Here is a 26414-nt window from a genome sequence, read left to right on the forward strand (position 1 = left end):
TACGTTGGCTTGATCCCTTTTCACAGGGTACGTATGTAGCTTGGGTCCACCCAAGTCCAATCAAACTTTTTTTTAATAAATATTTTCAAACATTTCAAAACAAAAACAAAAATGGGCAAGGATGATGATCGCCAGGTCACTCGGAGTCCCCTTTTCATTCCATTTCCGATTTTCATCGTGGTGTTCTGGTTTCCATCGGTTTTCTGACGTTTTATCGGGTTTTGGGATGGGCGATGACGTAGCGTGACCCCTTTATAGGGATTGTCCTCGTTGAGCCCAACGATAGGTCATGACGATCGCGAGACTTGTTCGATCTTCAGCCGATTAGGATCACTGGGCTTGATTCCTTTTGAATCGCCCTCTGAGCCTATCGTGTGTTCCATTTTCTTTTTCCTAGCAGTTTTTGGTTCTCGCATACTGATGATTTTCTGATTCTTTTCTTTTCTTGCATCTTTTAGCTTGTCGTGTGCTTGCCTCAGATTTCTCATGCGTCGCTTCTAGTTTGTTTGCTTCTCAAGCATGCGATTGATTGTTATTTTTTTAACCTTATCTCTCGCATAGGTTCGCATGTTAGTGTGATTACTTTACTGCTTTGGTTGCTTAGCTATATCGTTTATTCATCTGTCTTATCTTGATTATCTGTCTAGATATAGATCTTTACTGCTTTCCTTATCTCATTATATCCATCATTGTCTGTTTAGTTATAGCTCTGCATGTGGTTGTTTACTGCTTTCTTAGATGTGATGAGTTAGGATTTGTTTGCTTTCTTTGCTCATCCCCGGATCATGCATGCTTAGATAGACGTTTTCTCGGGGATGATTGTTCCCATTTCACATGATTTTCGCCCAAAACTCTTCAAAGTTAATTAGAACTGGCATAAGAGACCATGTGCTTGCACTTGGGCGAATTGGGGGTGCTCTTCGGATCTTCCTCATTCGTCACCAGGCACAGACCTTTTGTATCTCTGGTTATCCGTTGCAACAGAGTATTTCATGGGATCTATGGCTCATTTCCTTGGATGGCGACTCTGAGTTATTTTAGGTGCGTCTTGGTTTCGAGGCTTTTGTCTCCGGATCAAGAGGTATCTCGTACATATACATTCGCCACCCATGCTGTGAGTGGCATCATTTCGAGAGTTCCTTGGTAGAGCTCTCCTTCACATTGTGGATGTTTCAGAGGATTGACTGGGGGATCTTGCGTCCCTCGCTCACCGTCCTCTCGGGATCGGGGTCCACAGGGGGTCGAAGATTGAAACCTTTTCATCCCCTGGGATTGTATTTCAGGCGATTGAGATGAAGAGGGGAACGATAGTTCTTCCTTGGGTTCCACTGCTATTGCACCGATGGAAAGGACTTTTTTTTGTGCGAAGCATGGCGTTTGACAAGAAAGAAAAGGCGTGCCCACAAGCATGGGGCATGGAAGACACTCAAGGTCGATAGACTGTTCCACTCAAAGCAAATGACAAGACAAGCACAAACCAGGTGCCAGTGCGAGTGATAAAACAAACTAAAGATAAAGACTCACCTGGGAAGATGAATTCTGGTTCCTTAATCAAAGTACATGCAAGCTATAACTATAGAAAAGTAAAAGATACAAATGTGAGAAAAGTAAACATAAAAATGCTACTACATGTTTGGATTTGGTTTTGGAACCCCTTCCTTCGAGACAAATGGGTAACCTCTCCACATTACACCACGTTCTTCTCGGAGGGAAACTTTTGGGTAACTGCCCATAATGGATTACCTTATTTTTATGTCCTCCATAATCTAGGTAGTTATCTTCCACCTTCCCACAATTGGCAACAAGCATGCCATATCATTAAGTCAATCCTATGGATATTATCATGCCGATTCGGGTATTCGGTTCCATTTGATCGATTGCCTCTTTTGGGATGAACATCCTCTAATAAGGTCTTCAACAACTGTCCACTTCTATCGTTCTGGTTCATGCACGTTCCCTATACATCCATCATGTGCCACCTGGTACATAACTCCGGTGAATCTGTCCACGCGGGCGGTCTCTTGTTGATTCGGTCATCCATGATTGATTAAAACCCAAAATGGGTGTAAACAAATTAGGAACTCATGGTAAAGTGTTTATCCTAAAAATAATTAATTATAATAATACCAGGAACTTTAAAAAAAGACCCATTTCGTATTTATTGACACCGCACCCAATTTGATAGAGTACTCATCTATCAAGGTGGCAATTGGGTAGTGCCGGCCCGCGGCACGGCACAAATTGCTACAGTGTGTGGGCCATGCCGGCACAACACGAAGATGTGGGCTGTGCGGGGCTGTGGGTTTAGGCACACGGCACGGAACGACAAGCGGCCCAACATGGCATGACACGGCCCGTGGGTTGTGGGCCGTGCCGTGCTTAACCTCAATGTATCTTATTCATGTCGGCACGGTACGGCCTGTGGCCAAATCGTGCGGTGCCGTGCCGTACCTGGCCCGCGGACCGTGTGGGCACATTTGCCACCTTGACTCATCTAAGGGGAATTGACCGACTTGGCCCACCTATGAAATGGTCGAATTGAGTGAAGTCGACTTAGCAAACTCAAAAGTTAGGTTTTTAATTGTAGTTTTTTTGGCTAAATCGTTACTGATCTCATAGCTCTTTTTCTTAAATTGATAGTTATATGGATTGATCGATCACATTGCTCTTTTTCTTAAATTGATAGTTATACGGATTCATGGACTGGTGCATGAACCATTACCCAGTGGCCCTGAAGAGCAATTTCCCATTGAAGAAAGCGGGCATCTTGATCAGAAACGGGCATTTCCGGAGAACTACACATCATGCGTGTACATGTTTGAGCTATGTTTCAGGGTGCTTAAAAATTTTGGAAACTTTGGTGAGATACAGTACCAATGACTACACATGTTCCATTTGTAGAATACTACACAACATGCGTGGACCCCTTTTTTTTCTCTTTGAAAGCTAGAAAATAGTCTATATTATATGATTCACACCATGAAAATTTTCTCTACACTCTTCACAGCCATATGGAATCAGAGGACTCAGAAGCCTAATGTAGAAGACACAGAAAACCCACGAGAGGATGGCGTGAGTTGTGACTCCAAAGGTATGTAGTATATGAATTCCACATGTTTTTATGTGTTACACCCACTGTTTAAAATCTCGCCCATATAATCATCTACTTGCTTGTGTTTACAGGATTTTACAATAACCAAGTTGTTAAATTTTAAAGTACTTTTTTGGAAGCTAATTTTGTAATATATTGTGTAATTAAGGGTATTTTGGTCATTTTAATGGCCTAGCTTGCATATGTCTATATTTTCCACAATCTTCCCACCACTATCAATTCCCTCATTTGTCAAATTCAAACTCTTCTTTGAAATTCTAAACCCGCAACAACTTAAGCAATTAGGTCACTATATTTTTTCTTATCCACCACCACCACCACCACCACCACTTCTCTAAGGAATTAATTAATACTCTTTGTTTCCGTTGACCTATTAACCTATATCTGTTTCTGTTTACTGGAATTTTGCAGGGAGTTTTTTTAACTAGAAAGACCTCCATTGAGGCTCCATTGTGAACAGGCTTCTAATTTGGAGAAAAGTTCCAACTTGTTCTATTTTCTCTATGTTTTGAACTTTTCATTTTCTATTGTTCCTGTCTTTTGGAGTCTTGTTCTTTTATAATATATATTGAACAAATAGATGATCATTTTTCTTCTTCTGATTCGATTATGAATCTTGGACTAGCGTAAAATTTTGTTTTTACTATTTGAAAAGCGGATGTTTAAGTGTTGTAAAATCAATCATTCTTTACAGCGTCCAATTGTAAGAGTTTGGCCCTACTGAGTCGATTCTCAAGTTCTCGTCCTAGTCGTAGCTATCAGGCATTGATTGCACTTGTATCTATCACCTTTATTATTGCTAGTAACTTCTAGATGTGTTTTCTCCTCCATGCACAGGAAAAGGAGGAGGAGATAGTCATGATGGTGGCGGAGATTCATCTGGAGGTAAATATATGGATCTCTCACTGTGTGTGCTGTGTGTCTATATATATATATATATATATATATATATATATATATATATATATATATATATATATATATATATGAGGAAAGTGATTGTGAGCTTGAAGCTCATATAGCTTATATGAGCTTAAGGGCCCAAACACATGGGTCCCACATTTTTTGTGGTGATCCAAACCATTCATTTGCAAAGCCCCATCATAGATAGGGTGTGTACCAAAAGTCAGCTCCATTGGATCATCCTAACCCCTCTGTCCCTCTCTCTCTCTCTATATATATATATATATATATATATATATATATATATATATATATAGAGAGAGAGAGAGAGAGAGAGAGAGAGAGGGAGAGAGAGAGAGGTGTTTGTGAGCGGCCCCTCATATAAGCTTATATGAGGTGACGGCTAGAAAGACGGTGGGCCAGTTCAAAATGGACGGGTAAGTGGGCAAATTTATACCTGCCCATTTTCTCCTCTTTCACCTCCATAGTTCGAAGGGCTGGGATGATCCTATGGAGCAGATTTTTTGGGCACCCTCTATCTATGTCAGGGACTATCAAATGACCAGTTCGGATCACCCAAAAAATGTGGGCCCACCATGTTTTAGCGGTCACCTTATATAAGCTTATATTAGGAGCCGCTCACAATCATTTTCCTCTCTCTCTCTCTCTCTCTCTATATATATATATATATATATATATATATATATATATATATATCACCCAAAAAATGTGGGCACACCATGTTTTTAGCGGTCACCTTATATAAGCTTATATTAGGGGCCGCTCACAACTATATATATATATATATATATATATATATATATATATATATATATATATATATATATATATATATATATATATATATATATATGAGCTTGAGGCACATGGGTCCTACATTTTTTGTGGTGATCCAAACCATTCATTTTCAAGGCCCCATCATAGATAGGGTGTGTACCAAAAATCATCTCCATTGAATCATCCTAACCCCTCCAAAAGTGGACGACAAAAATGGGCAGATTTCTGGTAAACGGTGTCTGTCCATTTTGCCCTCCACTTTTGGATGGGTTAGGATGATATCACACACACACACACACACACACACACACACACATATATATATATATATATATATATATATATATATATATATATAAAGGTTTATGAGCTATCTGCGCTCGAGTGCTAATAAATCATGTGGGCCCACATTTATTGGGTGATCCAAAGCATCCATTTGGAAGGCCCTTCGATAGATAGGGTGTGTACCAAAATTCAGATCCATAGGATCATCCTAACCCATCAAATAGTGGAGGGAAAAATGGACAGACACTGTTTGTCCACAAATCTACCTATTTTTCCCCCCCACAAATGAAAGGGTTAGGATGATCCAATGGAGTTGATTTTTTGTGGACACCCTATCTATGATAGGGCCTTCCAATTGAATGCTTTGGATCACCCCAACAATGTGGTCCCACCCTGTTTCTGCACTCGAGCGCAGATAAGCTTTTCTAAGCTCGAGCACAGGAACAATAAGCCTATATATATATATATATATATATATATATATATATATATATATATATATATATATATATATAGAGGAAAGTGTTGGTGAGCTTAAGTCACCAAACTTATGGTGAGCTTAAGCGCCCAATCACATTGGGGCCTACTTTGTTAGGATGATCCAAAGCATTCATTTGAAAGGCCTTTACATAGATGGGGTGTGTACCAAAAATCAGCTCCATAGGATCATTCTAACCCATCCATTTGTGGAGGTCAAAATGGACAGACATTATTTGTCCACAAATCTGCCCATTTTGTCCTCCACAAATGGAGGGGTTAGAATGATCCTATGGAGCTGATTTTTGGTACACACCCTATCTATGATAGGGCCTTGCAAATGAATGGTTTGGATCACCACAGAAAATGTGGGACCCATGTGATTGGGGCGCTTAAGCTCACCATAAGTTTGGTGAGCTTAAGCTCACCAACACTTTCCTCATATATATATATATATATATATATATATATATATATATATATATATATATATATATATATATATATAGAGAGAGAGAGAGAGAGAGAGAGAGAGAGAGAGAGCTACACATACGTGTAGCTAACTTAGCTACACCGATGGCTTAAAATACAGTGGGCCCACATTATTTGGGTGATTCAAACCATTCATTTGATAGGCCCTCACATAGATAGGGTGTGCCCAAAAAATCAGCTCAATTGGATGATCCCAACCCTTCAAACTGTGGAGGCAAAAATAGACAGATTTGTGAAGATTTTTACACGCCCATTTTTGCCTCCATAAATTATCCTACGGAGGCAAAAAATTTTACACGCTCTCTCATTTTCATTTATGATACCTTCAAGAATTTTTAAAGCATGCCACATACCTCCTTCCAAATAGCTGTAACATCTGTATGGACATTTTTTTTCTAGGAAAAGTGTCATATCAAATATGCGTGACAACTTCGTGTCAAACATGTCTCAATTAGGCAATCAGGAAGAAGCTAATTTCAAAAGATGCAAGAGATAGCAGGATTAAATATCTCAACTGAAGATTGAGGACCGCCACTTGAGAAGTCATATAAAAACTAATAGAGAGAGGTTACACAAAACTGCATCAGTTATGCTTGAAGACCTACCGACCCAAATAGAGAGAGAGAGAGGGAGAGAGAGAGAGAGAGATCTTACACAAAAGTTGAAGGTGTGTTGAAACTTAGCCGTGAGAGTTCTAGTAATAGGAGTACTTCCAATAATTTCCACAACTTGATTACCTAATGAAATTCCAAAAATATATTGATATTATTTTAAACAGTCACCTTCATGAAATAAATAATGAAAGAAAACTATATGAAGCTAAAGAGACTCAAACTCACAGGAAATCATAACCTAAAAAATAAACAGAAAGATATCCAAGAGTTCCATGACTGTGAAGAGCAACTGAAATGTGAAGAGGACAATGAAATGCAGGGTAACTGAAAAATGCATTAACTGTAATCCTATGCATACATTTAAATAATCTAAAACCCAGGCTAAAAAAATACATGTCTTCCATTAAAAAATAAAAAATTTGTCAGATTTATATTACCTCAATAAGAAAGATATAAAGAAGATGTGAAAGTGGTTAGGTTACTTTTGAAACAAGTTTATATTCTGTATCTACAAATATATAGCAAAATTAGATTGATCAAAACATTAAATGCCTATATCACAAACCCCTCAAATCGTCACTGTTTTGAAACTGAAAAAGGAAAATGGAATTTAAGGGAGAGAGACAAGAAATCGTTACTGTGTTTTGAGCTATTAAAATATGGATGTGCTGATAACATTTCCCTATATCAATAGGAGAGAGAGAGAGAGAGAGAGAGAGAGAGAGAGAGAGAGAGAGAGAGAGAGAGAGAGAGAGAGAGAGAGAGAGAGAACCTAGTTCGTTGTTCTTCAAAGCAAAGCTGGCTGGAAATCGCCTGGCTCTTTGTTGGATTGAAATCGACAGAAGTCACTGCTGTGTACCCATATTTAGGAGCGGTTTTTATGACCGCTGCTAAAAGACCGCCGCTTAAAGTTGTATTTCTTGTAGTGACCCTATGCATGGATTTGTGTGGAGTGGTGGGACCCACCTCATCAAAACATGTTGTAAGATGGTGGGCCCACCTTTTGCATACATTTGAGCGATGATGGTGGAACCATTCATGGGTGTAGAATAGTGGGCCCAACCACATGCATGGGTTTAAACAACATAAGACTGTAAAGGAATGAAAATAGGCCTAACACTCCCTGACTTAATAATGGCACTTTTATCTTTATTTTACATCTTATTTAGGCTCAGTTTCTTTCGGCGTAGAATAGATGTAAAAACAATTTTACTCTCATTTTTAGTGTAAAAATGGCCATAAAATTTGATTTTATGCCTGTTTCCCCTCTCTTTTTTCGTCCACAAGCATGGCAAAAGAGAAAACCATATAATATTGTATGCCTCATGCTATGCTAATTTTCTCTACAGACCGGAAGCGAAGGTCTATGAAGCCCAACAATCAGCATCGGCTATTCCCCCCCAATTATGATACCTTAAGGCATTTCTTAAAGCTTTGCTGGCATGTCTCCGTGTTTATTCTGGGCATAGGTTCGTACACTAACTCACCAAAAAAATAGGTTTGTACAGTATGGGCCACATAACCTTCAATTATGGTTGCACATTTTTTAATGCATAGATTGATGCAAGGAGTGGAAATAACCCACTTTATAGGTTGTTCATGTATAAGATATGACTCTACTCATATTAAAAGGTAATTTTATGGATTTGCTTAGGTGATCAATCTCCTCATGACTTTATTTTGATAATGGGATGAACTCAACTTGTTTTACATGTTTTAAACAGCTCTTAAATTTTCAGCATTTGTAAATTCTTCTTCCATTAAAATTTATATCGAAAATAAAAAAAATTTCCTATTTTAAATGAAAACTGCAAACCTGTTAGAATTTAGATTTTTTTTTTTCATGGATTATTATTCCACAATTTTTTTACACCTTATGCATAGCATGGATGGGGCATACCATTTTGCACCTGATAATTTAATGAGCCACGGCCCACCATTTTGCTCCTTATTTTTTGATGGGGTGGAGTTCACCATTTTATGCCCATGAATATCATGGACTAATGTGTGTTACCGAATTGATATTGGCACGACCATGCTTTGTTTTGGTTTACAATATTCTTGAACCAGCTGCCAATTAGGTTATAACAATTCCAAAATGTTCTCAAACCAATTTGAAAGTGTAAAACAAAGTGAGACCGCCCATTATCAGAACATGGTCGTGCGGATATTAGTAGCTAGCCTTTGTGTGTGCATGACGCTTGGACATTTTAAACCTATATTATCATAATGTATTTCAAATTTCGGTTAAACTAGCTAATTTCATTGTTATTTTAGTTTGTTTTAAAGATAATGATATCTAAACCAGATTTAACAGTAACACTCGTCCCTTTACTTTAAATTTTAACTGTTGCTAATCCTTTAATTACAAAATTACTTTGTGTAGGTATATGGAGAATAGATTTAATCAAAAAGAAGAAGCAGAAGCACACATGGGCTGTTCAAGTGATGGAAATGCTTGTTGATCGCGCCAAAGAGTGGGCGTACACAGACGATGGTAGGGCGCCGCCTGAATACCCACACACCGGGGTGTTGCCACTGCCATTAACGTCAGATCCCGAAGGTATAAAAATGACATCCCAACCCCTTTACCAAGTGATGAAATTATTTTGATTGCCCTTTTCTGAATTTTCTTCTCAAACATTTATTTTATTTTGAAGTACCATCTATCCATCTATCTACCCATAGTTACAAAATTCTCCAAATAATTGAGGAAATATTGTATCTTAGATGCCCCATTTTAACTTTAGATATGCTGAATAATTTGCATTTTTTATTTTGTCAAATTTGGGATCAAGGCCATGCTTGGCTACCATGAAAAAATATATTTCATGGAATATTTGTGTGCCCAAGTGTGTGAGAAGGAGATAATTGAGTATGCCGGAGTAGAGATAGCTAGCGTAAAAAATACACCTAAAAACTAGTGAAATAAAAATACCTATTTAGAATTAGCTTTTTGTTTGTTTGTTTGTTTTCGTGGCTTTCATCCCCCCACACTCTCACCATATAAAGTCTTTCCTTCTCCCACCCATCTATCAAAACTGCTCTCACAAATATGTTAATTTAAAAGTGTATTTTTTGGTTAGCTTTATTTTGTTTTATTTTGAGAGATGTAGTGAGCAGAAATATGTATTTTGTGTCCATGAGCATTTTAGTCTTTTGTTAGCTTAGCTTGCACATGTGTGAGCCATACATGTTTGCTACAACTTTTCCCACTACTTTCTATTCCTCAATTCTTTTTGAAGATCAAGAAACTTTGTTCGAAGATTTCTTTATTGGATCCGGAAGAGCCTATTTCAGAGGCACGAATGAAGCGGCATGTTATTCGTGGGTTGAAAAGAGAGTATATTCCTTATGTCACATCGATTCAAGGATGGGATTGGCAACCATCTTTGGTGGAGTTTGAAAATCTTCTTGCTTCACAAGAGTCTTTAGCTAGACAAATGGCGGGTTGTTCTATATCCGGGAGTGAAGAAGAAGCATTATTTTCAAGTAAAAAGAAGCCCTTTAACAAATACAAAGAGAAGATAATGTTCCAAGTAAAGGTGGAGATGAAGGAGGATCATCCGTTATGGGTAATGGAAACCAAAAGGGTATCAAGTGTTACCGATGTGGTAAACTTGGGCATATACAAAAGAATTGCTGTGTGAAATTGAAGGATGGCAATGTAGCCGAAAATGTTGGTGATCCAAAACATGAAGAAGATTGGGGTAGATGTTTTGTGGCGGAAACTACTACGGTGGGTGCTTTGGCATCCATCAATTTTGAGGATGATTGGATTGTCGATTCCGGTTGTGGGCATCATCTTACCGGCGACGAATCCAAATTCTCAAAGTTTCGAAAATATGAAGGCAGCGATGCTATCATCACGACGGATAACACTATACATCTGGTAGAGAAAGAAAGGGTCATTACCATTGGTGGTGCAAATGAGGATCCTATTACACTTAAAAGTGTATTTCATGTTTCCGGTATGAAGAAAAATCTTTTCTCGATTGCAAATGCGGTTGATGTGGGAATTATGTTTTATTCAGGCATAAGGAGGTGAAATTTCTTCGAAATATTTCAAGCTTGAAGGCGGATGTTGTCTATACCGATAAGAGGGTTAATGATTTATTTGTTTTATCGGTTTCAACTTTATATGTTGATAAAATGAGTACAAATGATGCTGCTTCAATTTGGCATGCTAGATTGGGTCATATTAGCATGGATAAATTGAAGGTCATGGTGATAAAGAATCTAGTGAATGGGCTACCAAATTTGAATTCCTTTGGTAGTGGACAGGTGTGTGAGGGTTGTCAATATGGTAAGGCATATCGTCTTCCATTTGACAAGTCTCTTTCAAGGTGTAAGGCCCCATTGGAGCTTATCCATAGTGATGTAATGGGACCTTGTAGGACACCTTCATTTTTCAGCTTCCGCTATATGTTGTTATTTGTTGATGATTTTTCTAGATTCACTTGGGTGTATATTATAAGGAAGAAATCCGATGCATTCTCTAAGTTTGTTGAGTTTAAGAAGACCGTTGAAGGTGTGCTTCATAAGAAGATTAAGCGGTTGAGAACCAATAATGGTGGAGAGTTTACTTCCGATGAATTTTCTATGTTTTGTCGTTAGCATGGTATCCAAAAGGATCTCACTTGTGCCTATATGCCTCAACAAAACGGAGTTGCGGAGAGGAAGGTTAGGCATCTTGTGGAAACTTGTAAAATTTGGTTACATGCAAAGAATTTACTTAAGGCCTTATGGGCGAAAGGTATGGCTTGTGCAACTTATGTGATTAATCGGGTGCCTCTTAGTCCGATTAATATGAAGTCTCCTTAGGAGTTGATATTTGCTTGCTTTGATGAAGCAAAATGGGTGAGAGAATGGAAGGATGCCATGGATGAAGAGATGAATGCACTTGTGAAACATGAGAGTTGGGATCTTGTTCCTAAGCCTAATGATGTGAACCCGGTTACATGTAAATGGGTGTACAAATTGAAGCGGAAAGCGGATGTGAGTGTTTATAGGTTCAAAGCAAGGTTGGTGGCTAGAGGGTTCTCTCAAAAGTATGGAGAAGATTATGAGGAGACCTTTAGCTCCGTTGCCAAGATGACTTTCGTTCGAGTTGTAATTTCATTGGCCGCTTGTTAATGTTGGAAATTGTTTCAACTTGATGTGAAAAATGCATTTTTGTATGGTGAGATTGATAAAGACATTTACATGGAGTAACCGCCGGGTTATAATTCAAGTAATCATCCGACTCATGTTTGCAAGCTCAAGAAAGCTCTTTATGGGTTGAAGCAAGTTCCAAGGACATGGTATGGTAAGATTGCCTAAACTTACAAATTTGTGGTTATTTTGCTTCTAACTTCGATTCTAGTTTATTTGTGAAGAAAGACAAAGGCTCGGTCATTATGCTTCTTTCCGTTGACGACATGATAGTAACCGGCAATATGATGTTGAGGATGCAAAGCTAAGGGAGGAGCTATCTATTCGTTTTGAGATGAAGGACTTGGGAGAGCTAAGTCACTTTCTTGGCTTGGAGGTGGAGACCTTGAATGATGGCGTGCTAGTTTCTCAAAAAGGTTATGCGGAGAAATTAGTTGGAAGATTGGAATGAACCAAAGTAAAAGATCATCTACTCCTCTTAATCCCAACATAAAGATAAGGCGAGGAGAAGGCAAGCTTCTTCCGGATCTGAGGCCATATCGTGCTCTTGTGGGTAGTCTCATCTACTTAACTATCAGAAGATCAGACATTTATTTTTCCGTTGGGCTTGTTAGTCGCTATATGCAAGCGCTACGGAAACCACACTTGGAGGCGGCAAAGAGGATTTTGAAGTATGTGAATTCTACCCTTGACTTTGGGTTGCTTTACAAGAGAGGGGTTGGTTTTGTGTTGAATGGATTTACCGATGCCGATTATGGAGGGGACTTGGATGATCGGAGATCTACTTCCGGTTATATGTTTTTGTGTGGATCGGCGGGTGTTTCTTGGTGTAGTAAGAAACAAGACTCGGTGTCTCTTTCAACAATGAAAGCGGAATATAAGGCCGCCGCTCTTGCGTCTCAAGAATGTGTTTGGTTGCGGCGGTTGATTGAAGATGTTAATTTACCTATCCACAAGGCGACGACTATTCTTGGTGACAACCAAAGTGCACTCAAACTTGTCACAAATCCGGTTTGTCATGCAGGAACAAAGCATATTGAGATCGAGCCTCATTTCATTCGTGAAAAGGTGTTAGATGGTACAATTTGTGTAGCGGAAGTGAGGAGCAAAGAAAACATTACCGACATCTTTACCAAGTCAGTTTCCAAATGACCATTTGAGCTACTTCGTGGTAAGCTTGAAGTAGTTTCCAAAAAATCACTTTAAGGGGGAGTGTTAATTTTAAAGTGTATTTTCATCCCCAAAGTTCTTCATTTTGCTCATCTTCTTGAACTTGACATGCAACATCACCCCCCTATCACCTTGCTCCCCTATCGGCAAAGAAGAGGAAGACCCAAATTCCATTGGAACATTTGGTGTCACCGGCAAGTTTATTGTTGCTTGAGGTTCAAACTCACCACCACCTTCCTAGCATTAAAGTCCCCACTTTCCCATACCCACTATCTCCTACCAAAGCTATACACCTAAAAACTAGTGAAATGAAAATAACTATTTAGAATTAGCTTTTTTCTGTTTGTTTGTTTGTTTTCGTGGCTTTTAGGTGCTTTTCATCCCCCCCACACTCCCACCATCTAGAGTCTTTCCTTCTCCCACCCATCTATCAAAACTGGCCTCACAAATATTCCATGCAATATTTGTTCAGAGCCGGAGCTCCAAAGAATCTGCAACCCTACGCTTGCACTAAATTAAAGTGGCATCGGAGCCAAGGATTTGCATCAAGAGAAAAACCGTCTCAGATTAATAAATGACTAAGACAGAATCTGGTACGAGGTGGTTGTTCTCTTTTGAAAAAGTTTGTCGTGTAACAATTTTGTAAAATAATATCCCCCATCCTTTTCCTAATATTTATACCCCATTTATCTTAGTCGTTTCCCAAACAAAGATCTTATTTTTAGGAAAGGAAAAACAAGAATGTGAAGATGAAATCCTCTTTAGAAGAGAAACAATGGGGATGTATCATTTTAATTATTTGGATTTACCAACTAACATAGACAAGATGGTTTCGTTGTTACATTTTTCTAGGTAGAAATAGAAGAAGGGCCTAGTAATGTGGACCCTCAATACGAAACTGCCCCTGCTACGCACCAACCATGTCTCTCCCCCTTCCCTGTTATCTTTCTATCTACATATGCATAACACACACATATATGAGAAAGGTTTCTGCGCTTGAGTGCAGAAACAAGGGGGGGCACTGGGGAGGGGTGATCCTAAGCATTCATTTGGAAGGCCCCATCATGGATGGGGTGTCTACAAGAAATCAGCTCTATTGGATCACCATAGGGTGTCCATTTGTGGGGCCAAAAATGGACAAATACTGTTTGTCCACTATCTACCCATTTTTTAACCCCACAAATGGACACCCTAAGGAGATCCAATGGAGCTGATTTTTGGTGGACACCCTATCCATGAATGGGCCCATCAAATGAATACTTTGGATCCCACCAAAAATGTGGGCCCACCTTGTTATATATATATATATATATATATATATATATATATATATATATACGCTCTAGCGTATATATATTTTTGGATCCCACCAAAAATGGAGCTTATCTACGCTCTAGCGTAGAAACCCTTTTCTCTCTCTCTCTCTCTCTTTCTCTCTCTCTCTCTCTCTCTCTCTATATATATATATATATATATATATATATATATATATATATATATGAGGAAACTGTTGGTGAGCTTAAGCTCACCAAACTTATGGTGAGCTAGCTTGCCCAATCACATGGGTCCCACATTTTGGGGAGTGATCCAAACCATTCATTTGCAAGGCCTTATCATAGATAGGGGCTGTACCAAAAATCAGCTCCATAGGATCATCCTAACCCCTCCATTTGTGGAGGACAAAAATGGACAGACACAAATCTACCCCATTTTTGTCCTCCACAAATGGAGGGGTTAGGATGATCCTATGGAGCTGATTTTTGGTACACCTCCCATCTATGTAAGGGACTTTCAAATGAATGGTTTGGATCATCCTAACAAAGTGGGCCCCCATGTGATTGGGCAAGCTAGCTCACCAACAGTTTCCTCTCTCTCTCTCTCTCTCTCTCTCTCTCTATATATATATATATATATATATATATATATATATATATATATATATATATATATATATATAGAGAGAGAGAGAGAGAGAGAGAGAGAGAGAGAGAGAGAGGTGTTCCTACATGATCGTGTAGATAAGTTATCTACTCTGTCGGCTTAAAACATAGTGGGCCCACATTGTTTGGGTGATCCAAACCGTTCATTTGATAGATCCTCACATAGATAGCGTGTACCAAAAAAATCAGCTCCATAGGATCATCCTAATCCTTTGAACTGTGGAGGTAAAAAAATGGACAGATTTGTGAATGTTTATACTCGTCCATTTGAACCTCCACAAATCGAAGGGTTGGGATGATCCTATGGAGCTGATTTTTAGGTCACACCCTATCTATGTGAGGACCTATCATATAAATGGTTTGGATCACCCAAACAATGTGGGCTCCCACTGTATTTTAAGCCGACGGACTAGATAACTTATCTACTCGATCGGGTAGGAACACTTTACTCATATATATATATATATATATATATATATATATATATATATATATATGAGAAAACGGTTCCTACACATATGTGTAGAGAGTTCTCTACACACTAGCTTAAAATACAGTGGGGGCCCACATTGTTTGGGTGATCCAAGCCATCCATTTTAAAGGCCCTCACATAGATAGGGTGTCTACAAAAAATCAGATCCATAGGATCATCCCAACCCTACGATTTGTGGAGGTAAAATGGATGTCTTTAAACCTTCACAAATTAGTCCATTTTTTGCCTCCACAGTTCGAAGAGTTAGGATGATCCTACGGATCTGATTTTTTATGGACACCCTATCTATGTGAGGGCCTTAAAAATGAATGGTTTGGATCACCCAAATAATGTGGTCCCCACTGTATTTTAAGCTAGTGTGTAGATAACTTATCTACACATATGTGTAGGAACCGTTTTCTCTCTCTCTATATATATATATATAGTTATTTGTCTCCCTTTCCCCGCTCTAGACACACACTAGTAGTTGTGCAATGCATGTGTTGGAAGCCGTTTTGGATTGAAAAGAAACAATGAGAAATTAAAATTTGAATAATTTTTCTTTTATAGGAGGTTGTTCTTCTTTCATGAAAAAGTGCGTCGCATAGGAATTTTACAAAATGAAAAAAGAAGAAGGTGAAGATGCAGTCAATTTTATATGAGAAAAAAAGTGGGCATGTATAATTTTTCTATGCTTTTATGCGATTTATTACCAATATAAATTTCTTTGATTTACCAACTAACTGAGACAAGATGCTTTGGCTGTTGAATATTTCTAGGAGAGATAAAAAAAGAAGGGCCTAGTAATGCGGCCACTCAATACGAGACTACTGCTTCTACTACCCTCCAAAAAGGTCTCTCTCTCTCTCTCTCTCTCCACACACCCCCTAGTCGGAGTGCTTGTGCAAGCACGGATTGGATGACATTTTCATTGAAAAGAAACCACGAGTAATTAAAAGTTGAATCTTATATGCAAAGTGTACGCTTAAGTAATGGTAACGTTAGAATTATCTTATAGAATGGCGATGAATATTTCAAGAAGCAAAATGCTTGTACATTAATATATTCCGGGATTTGCAAGCGACCATCGCAGAAGACATTTCATGGATGGGCTGTTGCATGTGAGATCAGCCAGGACAAAATCTGAGCATGTGTGGCTCTCACAAACAACAGCCAATCCACGAAATGCCTTCTATGATGGTTGCTATCAAATCCTCCTCCCCCCCCCCCCTCCCCCCCACACACACACACAAATATATATATATATATATATATATATATATATATATATATATATATATATATATATATATATATATATATATATATGAGAAAACGGTTTCTACACACATGTGTAGACAAGTTATCTACACACTAGCTTAAAATACAATGGAGGGCATATTGTTTGGGTGATCCAAACCATTCATTTGATTGGCCCTCACATAGATAGGGTGTCCATAAAAAATCAGCTCCATAGGATCATCCAAACCCTACGATTTGTGGAGGTAAAATGGACGTGTATAAACCTTCACAAATCTGTCCATTTTTTGCCTCCATGGTTCGAAGGGTTAGGATGATCCTATGGAGCTGATTTTTTGTAGACACCCTATCTATGTGAGGGCCAATCAAATGAATGGTTTGGATCACCCAAACAATGTGGGCCTTCACTCTATTTTAAGCTAGTGTGTAGATAACTTATCTACACATGTGTGTAGAAACCGTTTTCTCTCTCTCTCTCTCTCTCTCTCTCTCTATATATATATATATATATATATATATATATATATATATATATATATTTAGGAAAAGGTTTCTGAGGTATCGCTCACCCTGAGACCCCATGCTTGCCACCATGGTCATTAAATATTGGCCCCACCTCATCACAACATAATGTGTAAAATAGTGGGTCCCACGATATGCATCAGTTTGGATAGAGTTGATGGGCCCACCAGAACAAGTGTAAAATGGTGGGTCTTACCCATGCTATATATTCTTGGGCCATCCCAATTAAACATAGTGTAGGGGAAAATATTATTCAGGAAAATCTTTTCTTGAAAAAGACGAATGACACTTGAAAAACAAAAAATACTTAGTATCTCTCTCTCTTCCTCTCTCTCCCATAAAAAAAAGCTTATCTGAGCAACCCACTATAAATAGCGTAGGTAGCTATGTTATTTGGGTTATGTTACATATTGATTCTATAAGACCTAGCATAAACAGGGTGTCCCTAAGAAATCATCTCCATAGGATGATGGTAAGTGTTGATTTGTGGAAGTTTAAAAAGGACGGCTACAAAGTGGGTCCATTTTGTGCTTCTACAGATCAAATGGTTAGGATGATTGTATGAAGATGGTTTGTTAGGAACACCTATCTATGTGAGGTTCTATGGAATGAATGGGTTGGATGAGTCAAACAACGTGGAGATGGTGTAGTTATAGTGGCTTGCTCAGGCTGAGCTATAGCTCAGAAACCTCGCCCCCCTATATATATATATATATATATATATATATATATATATATATATATATAGAGAGAGAGAGAGAGAGAGAGAGAGAGAGAGGAAACCAAAGAGTTTCTATAGGGAACTTAGCTATGCAGACTCTCGGAAAACTACTTACCGCCGACGACCGAAAAAGTTTTCCGGTGAGTGGCTGGTACGATTTTGTTCCTCTCCTACCGACGAGTCACCTCCTAAAGTTCCAAGTTGATCCGAAGGCCAGAGAGAGAATGGAGCTTTCAAAGTTGAGTGGCATTTTCTGTAAATTTACTGGTTCAAAAAATTTACAGAAATTATCACTCAACTTTGAAAGCTTCATTCTCCCTCTCTGACTGTCGGATCGACTTGAAACTTCAGGGGTGACTCTTTGGACGGAGAGGAACAAAACAGTACCACCCACTTGCCATAAAACATTTTCAGTCGCCGGTGGTAAGGAGTTCGCATAGGTAAGCTCCCTATGCTTCCCTAAGAGTTTGTGTGTGTGTCTCTCGTCACACTTGCCTCTATCAAGTGATTTAACATAGTTGGTTGTTGGGTTTGTAACAATATAGCAGCTAAGGGAGAGACAACAACTAAGGGAGAGACAGCGATCCTGACTGCAGCAAAGATCGGGGTGCATGAGATAGTGAAGAAAATACTAGAAGCTTTCCTTGTGGCAATCCATGACGTTGATCAAGACGGTAAAAATATAGTTCTTTTGGTGTTAGAGAATAGGCAACTTAATGTGTATACCCTTATCGATGCGATTATTTCTAAGAAAAAGATTTACAAGGGAAGTGTCTTCCGAAAATCGATTAAAAGGGGGAACAATGCCCTCCACCTAGCTGCAACACTTGGCAAGGCTAGGCCATGGCTCATTCCTGGTGCAACTCTCTCTCTCTCTCTCTCTCTCTCAATATATATATATATATATATATATATATATATATATATATATATATATATATATATATATATATATATATATTGAGAGAGAGAGAGAGAGAGAGGAAACCTAAGAGTTTCCATAGGGAGCTTACCGATGTAAACTCTCAGAAAATTGCTTACCGCTGATGACTGAAAAAGTTTTCCAGCGAGTGGCTAGTACCATTTTGTTCCTCTTCTATCGACGATTCACCTCCTAAAGTTTCAAGTCGATCTGACAGCTAGAGAGGGAGAACGAAGCTTTCAAAGTTGAGTGTTAGTTTCTGTAAATTTATTGGTTCAAAAACTTTACAGAAACTACCACTCAACTTTGAAAGCTCCGTGTTCTCTCTCTCTCTCTCTCTCTCTCTCTCTCCGGCCGTCGGATCGACTTGAAACTGTAGGGGGTTACTCTTTGGTTGAGCAGGAACAAAACATTACCACCCACTTGCCGAAATTTTTTTTCCGGTCACCAGCAGTAAGGATTTTGCATAGGTAAGCTCCCTATGCAAACTCTTAGGTTCCCTAGGTGTGTGTGTCTTGTCACACTTTGCCTCTATCAAGTGATTTAACATAGTTGGTTGTTGGCTTTGTAACAATATAGCAGCTCAGGGAGTGACAATAACTAAGGGAGAGACAGCGATCCTGGTTGCAGCGAAGATGGGGGTGCATGAGATAGTGAAGAAAATACTAGAAACTTTCCCTGTGGCAATCCATGACACTGATCAAGACGGTAAAAATATAGTTCTTTTGGCGGTAGAGAATAGGCAACCCAATGTGTATACCCTTATCGATGAGATTATTTCTAAGAAAAAGATTTGCAAGGGAAGTGTCTTTCGAAAATCGGATAAAAGGGGGAACAGCGCCCTCCACCTAGCTGCAACACTAGGCGAGGCTAGGCCATGGCGCATTCCTGGTGCAGCTCTGCAAATGCAGTGGGAAATCAAGTGGTACAAGGTACAACTCTGTCTCTCTCTCTCTCAGAATTATTTGCCCCAAGGATTTATGGCTAAAAAATACCCCCCTCATTTACGTTAATCTATGAGTAATGCTAGCAAGACCGAGAGTAAGACCAAAACATCAAATGGGTTCTGGCCAAAACATCACAAGTGATGTAAGCCATCCCTTGGGTTTAGGAAAATCGACAAAAAAAAGATTTTATCTAAACACATGGCACATTATCATTGTTGGGCTCTCATATGGGTCTTACTCTTAGTCAGGATATCATTTTCCTTAATCCAATCGAAATTTCGTGTTGCATCTTTGATTAAACAATCCAGTTCGTCAATGAGTCCGTGCCAATCACTCGCGTAAACAAGGACAACAAGACTCCCATGGAGATCTTCACTGAGACACACGAAGAGTTGGTTAAGGAAGCTAGTCAGTGGTTAATTAATACATCTAATTCATGCTCGGTGGTTGCGGCTCTCATCGCCACTGTGGCTTTTGCAACGGCGGCCACTGTGCCGGGTGGTGTGAAACAAGATAGTGGCATTCCTGTACTTGAAGGAAAGCCCGCATTCAACGTCTTTATCATATGTTCACTTGTTGCATTATGCTTCTCTGTTACCTCCCTCACCATGTTCCTCTCTATCCTCACGTCTCGACACCAAGTAAAGGATTTTCAGCAGGACTTGCCATTGAAGCTCATAATAGGCCTCACTGGTCTCTTCATCTCTGTTACTGCCATGCTGATTTCCTTTTGTGGTGGCCATTTCTTTATGCTTAAAGAGGAGGTAAAGTATGCTGCATTCCCCATATATGTTGTTGCATGCGTTCCCATTGTGTTTTTTGCAGCAGTACAGTGGCCACTCTATTTAGATCTTGTCAAGGCCACCTTTAAAAAAGTACCGCAACCCACCTGTAAGGTTTTTGCTTTCTAGTTTTTGTTTTTTTTTATAGTTCTTTATGTTTTTCTTATCTTGGAGTGGGTAGGCCAAAATCTGCTTAAGATATTAGTAATTTGTGTGCATTTCACTTGCTTGAGTGTTGTATTTTGTGGACTATGGTGGTGGGTATTGTTCTTGAAAACCTTTCTCTAGTAAATTTATGTTTCTGTAAAATTTCCTCGGCCATTTTCATCATGAATTATTGACATAATTAAATAAGTCTCCCCAATTCATCCAATAGACATGAATATATCTGGTGGCCATAAATTATTTCACTAAAAGGGAGGTTCAGGCTCTTGTGGACTTGTTGAGAGCTTTATAAGAACTTCAAAGTCATCACACGGCGAGAGAGAGAGAGAGAGAGAGAGAGAGAGAGAGAGAGAGAGAGAGGTTTTCAAGGGATTTTTTTGTGCTAACGGGTATCGAGAATACCACCTCATCGAATGAAATCAAATTAGAGGATTCCGTAACAGTGATTTTTTTATTTTTTTTTCCAAATGCTAGAATCAGCGGAAACATAACCAAACACCTATTCTGATTTTAGATTCCAGTAATCGACACAAGCCTTTATGGGCTCCATTGAAATTTTAGATTCCAGTAATCGACACAAGCCTTTATGGGCTCCATTGAAATATCCAAATATTAATGGAGGTTTGTGGGCCCCACCAATGGATCCAAATATTAGTAGGACTACGTGATCCCCAGTAATGGGTCCAAGTAAAGAAAGATTTGTAGGGCCGGGAATTGGGTAAATACTCAAATTCTTCTTTTAACATGAATACAAGTATTGCTTAAGGATCTTGGTGGATTTGAATAGCCATTGTCACGCACCCAGACCGTGTACACGGCTTAAGACATGGCAGCGCAGTATATCTGCAAAGAAGACTCTACAAGTATACAAGGCTAGCAAAATGTTATCAAATCCATATGTGGCAATTATTCTAAGCAATAATAAGGTCTTACAAGAATTAAAATAATCAAATTCATCCTCACTTAATCTCTCTCTCTCTCTCTACCCAAAGTAATAATAAAACATAGTCTTATACATCAGTTCAAACAATACTCAATGTCTTAGAAAAATTAAACTAGAGTTGGAAATTAGTAAAGGAAAATATTACACCTCTGCCCCCTCATCCGCACCACGAGGATCAATATCTGAAAATTGTTAAACCACAGTCAGCCGAAGCTCAGTACATATTAACCAATTAATTCAGTGTGAGTTGAGCATACCAGTAACGAGTTCAAAAGTGATAATTGTAAACAAAGCAAAGCAAGTCAAAATACTGAAGTTCCATACATTCTGAGTAGTCAAAATGGAGGACAAAGTAAATAGTCCGTCTCTAAACAAGAAGGTAATCATAAGTGTACATGCCGGGGTTCTTATAGGTCGGAGTTCAGAAGAGAAGACATACAAAGGGTCAAATGGGGCGAAGTTCTTATAGCACTTCCGGTCATCGACTACGTCATATCTTAATAATTATAATAATATAATATACCGCGTTATATCACGATTCTAATAACACGTTATTTTGCACCAACGGTCCACGATGTCGGAACTAATGCCTGGTTCTTATTCACATATACCTGTCGATAGGGCAAATGTATGTCTCCATTGGCGGGATATAAGTTCTTATGTTCAAATAGGCTAATGCCTTGTGTGCCCCACTGGCGAGGACTATTCTCTATATGTGTGTGTAATGTACATTTAGCGGATTTCATGTGATTTTGATGCACCAAATGGCATTAATATTGACTTCATGTATGATGCTTTTCAACTTGACATAGTTCTCTAAACTAGTTATGGTATGATAAAAATGCTTTGTGAAAGCCACCTAGTTAGTTAAATTGTTAAATTTCCATTATTTCTTTGAGCCTAACGATGAATCACCTGTGAAATCACGGATTGAGTGTTGGAAAACCGATAACTTGTACTCGATCTTAGTCTTGGTTTGGAGTATTGGACAGCCAATAACGTTGACACTCGCCACACCTCGAGGTGGTCATCCTTAGCCGTTTGTGTATTACGTGCAAAGCCGTTTGCCATGTGGGGCGGGCCACCAGTATCGATTTGGTAGTGTGGATGTTGATATTGATTATTGCGCAACTTATTAGACTTGTTAGTCCGTGCGAACAGTACACTACTTGCTAATAGTGTGTGATATTTGCTTTCAAAGAAGACTGACGAGTGATGAGTGATGTATTGATTGATTCTGATTTCCGATGATTTTCCATCTTTAAAATGATAGAAATAACTTGAAATGTATTTCATTTGAACTAGGTTTCACCAGAAAAATTTACAAAACTGGTTTTCATTTGATTGATTATCGAATCAAATTTTATTGTCGATGCTTTTTGATACGACTACAATTGAAGTAATTCCTTCAAACTTTCATTTAATAACTATTGGGATTTTGTGCTCATTATGTGGTTAACAATTTTCAGATCCAGAGGAGCATTACGTGATCCGTTGTGGGGTTAACGATGCAAATTTTGAGACTGGTGATCGGATGAGGATCCGGCTTTGATAAGACCTTCTAGTTTCCTTATTTCATTTTCGGAACCACTTATTATTCCTTATTGAGGTGAATTGTAGTTTTAAATATTATGATCATTGAGGATTTTTTAGATTTATTAATGGGGATGGATTAATGTTATTTAAATAAGCTTTTCATTATGATTTAAAATGGGAAGTGATATTTACGCCCCTTTTGATCACCAGGGACACCCAACGTCAGTGTATCAATGGCAAAAAGGGAGATGATGTACTTTATGTCAAAAAAATCCAGTGGCTTTGATTGCAAAGTACACTGGCAAATGGGTGTCCCCGGTGATGAAAGGGGCGTAAATATCATTTCCCTTTAAAATTTGCAAATTTTAGATAGCTCTTTTAAATCGATGAATGAAGATAGAACTAATTAGCCCTGCGTATTTGTGGGGGTGACCCTACGGGTATGTAGCAGGCTGTTGTGCGCCGGTCTAGGAACCCGGGTCGGGGAGTGAGACCAATCACTTATTCGGTTTTGCTATCCATGAAATTATCTTTTCTACTGGTCACCAATTTTTCCCTGATAATTTTTTTATCCAAGAACAAAGATTGATGTGAACCACAAACTTCGTCCACCTTTTCCCCGATGCTTGGGCTTGAATAACTTGTGATGAAGATATATGGTTCTTAACAGACTGAATGAAACACCCCAAAGTACCCCTAAGCAAATTCGTCCCCCTCTTTAGACAAAGAGGGTGATTTTTTCTTTTTGCAAAACTCGGGTTAGATGCGTATAAATACAAATTTTGGGTGGTTTTTCCAAATTTTAACTTAATCTAATTGTGCTATAGCCGTAGAGGAGCGTTTTCGTGTGGGAGAAGGTGGAGGGACCATCTTGGAGACCGGAAATCGTGATCCAAGGTAAAGATCCCTTCTCCAAATAGTGTTGATCTTTGAAAAACCCAAGGTCTATTAGTGTTTTGGAAGATCTCCATGTTTGATCTTGGACTCCTTGGGGCTCACCAAGATCATTCGGTTTTAGCCTTTGAAATAAGAAATAGTGGATTTTTGACCTAGATCTTCGATGATCGTCCGACAAGTTTCCGGCGGCCGGATTGGGTTTCAGCATAAATCGGATGTTAAATGTATGAGTTATGACTTATGAGCACCCAAAGATATGGAAAATCGGTAAAAATCAAAATAATTTGGAAATTCTTGGAAAAATCTCAGAACTTGTAGGGGGAAGCAGTACTAAATGCAAACCGTATTCTTAATAGAGTGCCCCACATGAAGACAAGTAAGATTTCATATGAGTTATGGAAAGGCAGGGCTCCATCCCTTAACTTTTTAAAAGTGTGGGGGTGTCTTGCAAAAGTAGTAGTCCCTCCTCCAAAACAGATTCGTCTGGGTCCTAAGACTGTTGATTGTATTTTCATCGGCTATGCTCAAAATAGCACTGCTTACAGATTTTTTGTTCACAAATCTGAAATAAGCAATATCCATGTTAATACAATCATGGAAACAAGAGATGCTGAATTCTTTGAGGATATATATCCTGCAAAGAGAGATCAAGGTGAACATTCTCAGAAAAGATCAAGAGAATCTAATTCTGAGAATGAGGAAGTCGAGGCAAATGAGCCTGAACTTCGAAGGAGCAAGAGATCAAGAACTGAAAAGTCATTTGGTCCTAAATTTCTAACATACATGTTGGAAAGTGAACCTCAAACATTTAAAGAGGCTATGTTAACTCCAGATGCTCCTTTATGGAAAGAAGCTGTAGATAGCGAAATAGATTCTATCCTAAGCAATCATACTTGGGAATTGGTTGATCTTCTCCCTGAAAATAAACCAATTGGTTGTAAATGGATCTTCAGGAGAAAGTGTAAAGCTGATGGTTCCATTGATAAGTACAAAGCAAGGCTAGTAGCAAAAGGGTTTAGACAAAAAGAAGGTCTAGACTACTTTGATACTTATTCACCGGTAACAAGAATAACATCAGTGAGGATGTTAATTGCTATAGCTTCGCTATATAATTTGCAGATACATCAAATGGATGTAAAAACTGCATTCTTGAATGATGATCTTGACGAGGAGATTTATATGGAACAACCAGAAGGTTTCAAGGTCAAAGGACAAGAGCACAAAGTGTGTAGACTTGTCAAATCATTGTATGGACTTAAACAAGCTCCTAAACAATGGCATGAGAAATTTGACTGAGTCATGATACAAAATGACTATAGAATTAATGAGTGTGACAAATGTGTATACATTAAATCCAATTCGGATGGTTGTGTACTCATTTGTCTATATGTCGATGACATGTTGATTCTTGGTAATAACTTGAAAGTTATTGAACAAACCAAGAAGATCCTCGAAAAGAACTTCGAGATGAAAGATTTAGGTGTTACTGATGTTATACTTGGCATAAAAATTATAAAAAATAATCATTTTCTTCCATACTTAACTCTGAGAAAGAATACTGGAAACAGTATTAGGCAGCTGGAGTACTCTCAAGTAATTGGTAGCATCATGTACATCATGAATTGCACTAGACCGGATATTGCGTATTCAGTTGGTAAACGGAGTAGATACACAAGTAATCCTGGTCATGAGTATTGGAATGCTTTGTTGAGAGTGTTGGGTTATCTTAAAAGAACTAAAGACTATGCTCTGCAATATAGCAGATATCCGGCTGTTCTGGAAGGCTATAGTGATGCCAATTGGATTTCGGATTTTGATGAATCGAAATCGACTAGCGGATATGTATTCACGCTAGGTAGAGCTGCGGTTTCGTGGAAATCCTCTAAACAAACTTTAATAGCGCGCTCAACGATGGAATCTGAATTCATCGCCTTAGACAAAGCTGGTGAAGAAGCAGAGTGACTTCGACATTTTCTGGAGGATATTCCATTATGGCCAAAACCTATGCATGCAATTTGCATACACTGCGACAATCAAGCAGCAATTGCAAGGGCACAAAATGTAATATACAACGGTAAGTCTAGACATATTCGTCGTAGACACAATACCGTGAGGCAGTTGCTCTCGAATGGTATAATTTTCATAGACTTTGTGAAGTCTAAGGAAAATATCGCGGATCCGCTAACAAAAGGTTTGTCGAGAGAGCAAGTGAACTGCGCATCGAGGGGAATGGGGTTAAAAGCCTCAACCCAATAAAGAGCAGGGTGGAAACCTAACCTAACAATTGGAGATCCCGTGGACT

The 26414-nt window shown here is 38.7% G+C and overlaps 1 protein-coding gene and 1 pseudogene across 4 annotated transcripts in view; both read left to right on the top strand.

The window, feature by feature from the left end:
* The window catches only part of LOC143858065 (uncharacterized), a 29080-nt gene extending 8230 nt beyond the window's left edge, over nucleotides 1-20850 (top strand). The window contains exons 3-11 of one of the 4 annotated variants that reach the window (XM_077368657.1): nucleotides 2687-2860; nucleotides 3008-3091; nucleotides 3950-3997; nucleotides 8031-8150; nucleotides 9068-9244; nucleotides 16197-16271; nucleotides 18466-18594; nucleotides 19422-19774; nucleotides 20098-20850. In XM_077368657.1, the coding sequence (XP_077224772.1) occupies nucleotides 2687-2860; nucleotides 3008-3091; nucleotides 3950-3997; nucleotides 8031-8150; nucleotides 9068-9244; nucleotides 16197-16271; nucleotides 18466-18594; nucleotides 19422-19774; nucleotides 20098-20700 (1763 nt within the window). In that variant the 3' untranslated portion in view covers nucleotides 20701-20850. The remainder of the gene's footprint in view (nucleotides 1-2686; nucleotides 2861-3007; nucleotides 3092-3949; nucleotides 3998-8030; nucleotides 8151-9067; nucleotides 9245-16196; nucleotides 16272-18465; nucleotides 18595-19421; nucleotides 19775-20097) is intronic. The other 3 variants (XM_077368658.1, XM_077368659.1, XM_077368660.1) reach the window with 3 other exon arrangements.
* Nucleotides 20851-25411: 4561 nt separating this feature from the next.
* Nucleotides 25412-26074, top strand: LOC143857603 (secreted RxLR effector protein 161 pseudogene; annotated as a pseudogene).
* The last annotated feature ends 340 nt before the right edge of the window (nucleotides 26075-26414 follow it).

The sequence above is a fragment of the Tasmannia lanceolata genome, unplaced genomic scaffold (assembly GCF_043159265.1).
Source record: "Tasmannia lanceolata isolate RefF3 unplaced genomic scaffold, GAP_Taslan_0.1 ptg000025l, whole genome shotgun sequence".
NCBI lineage: Eukaryota > Viridiplantae > Streptophyta > Magnoliopsida > Canellales > Winteraceae > Tasmannia > Tasmannia lanceolata.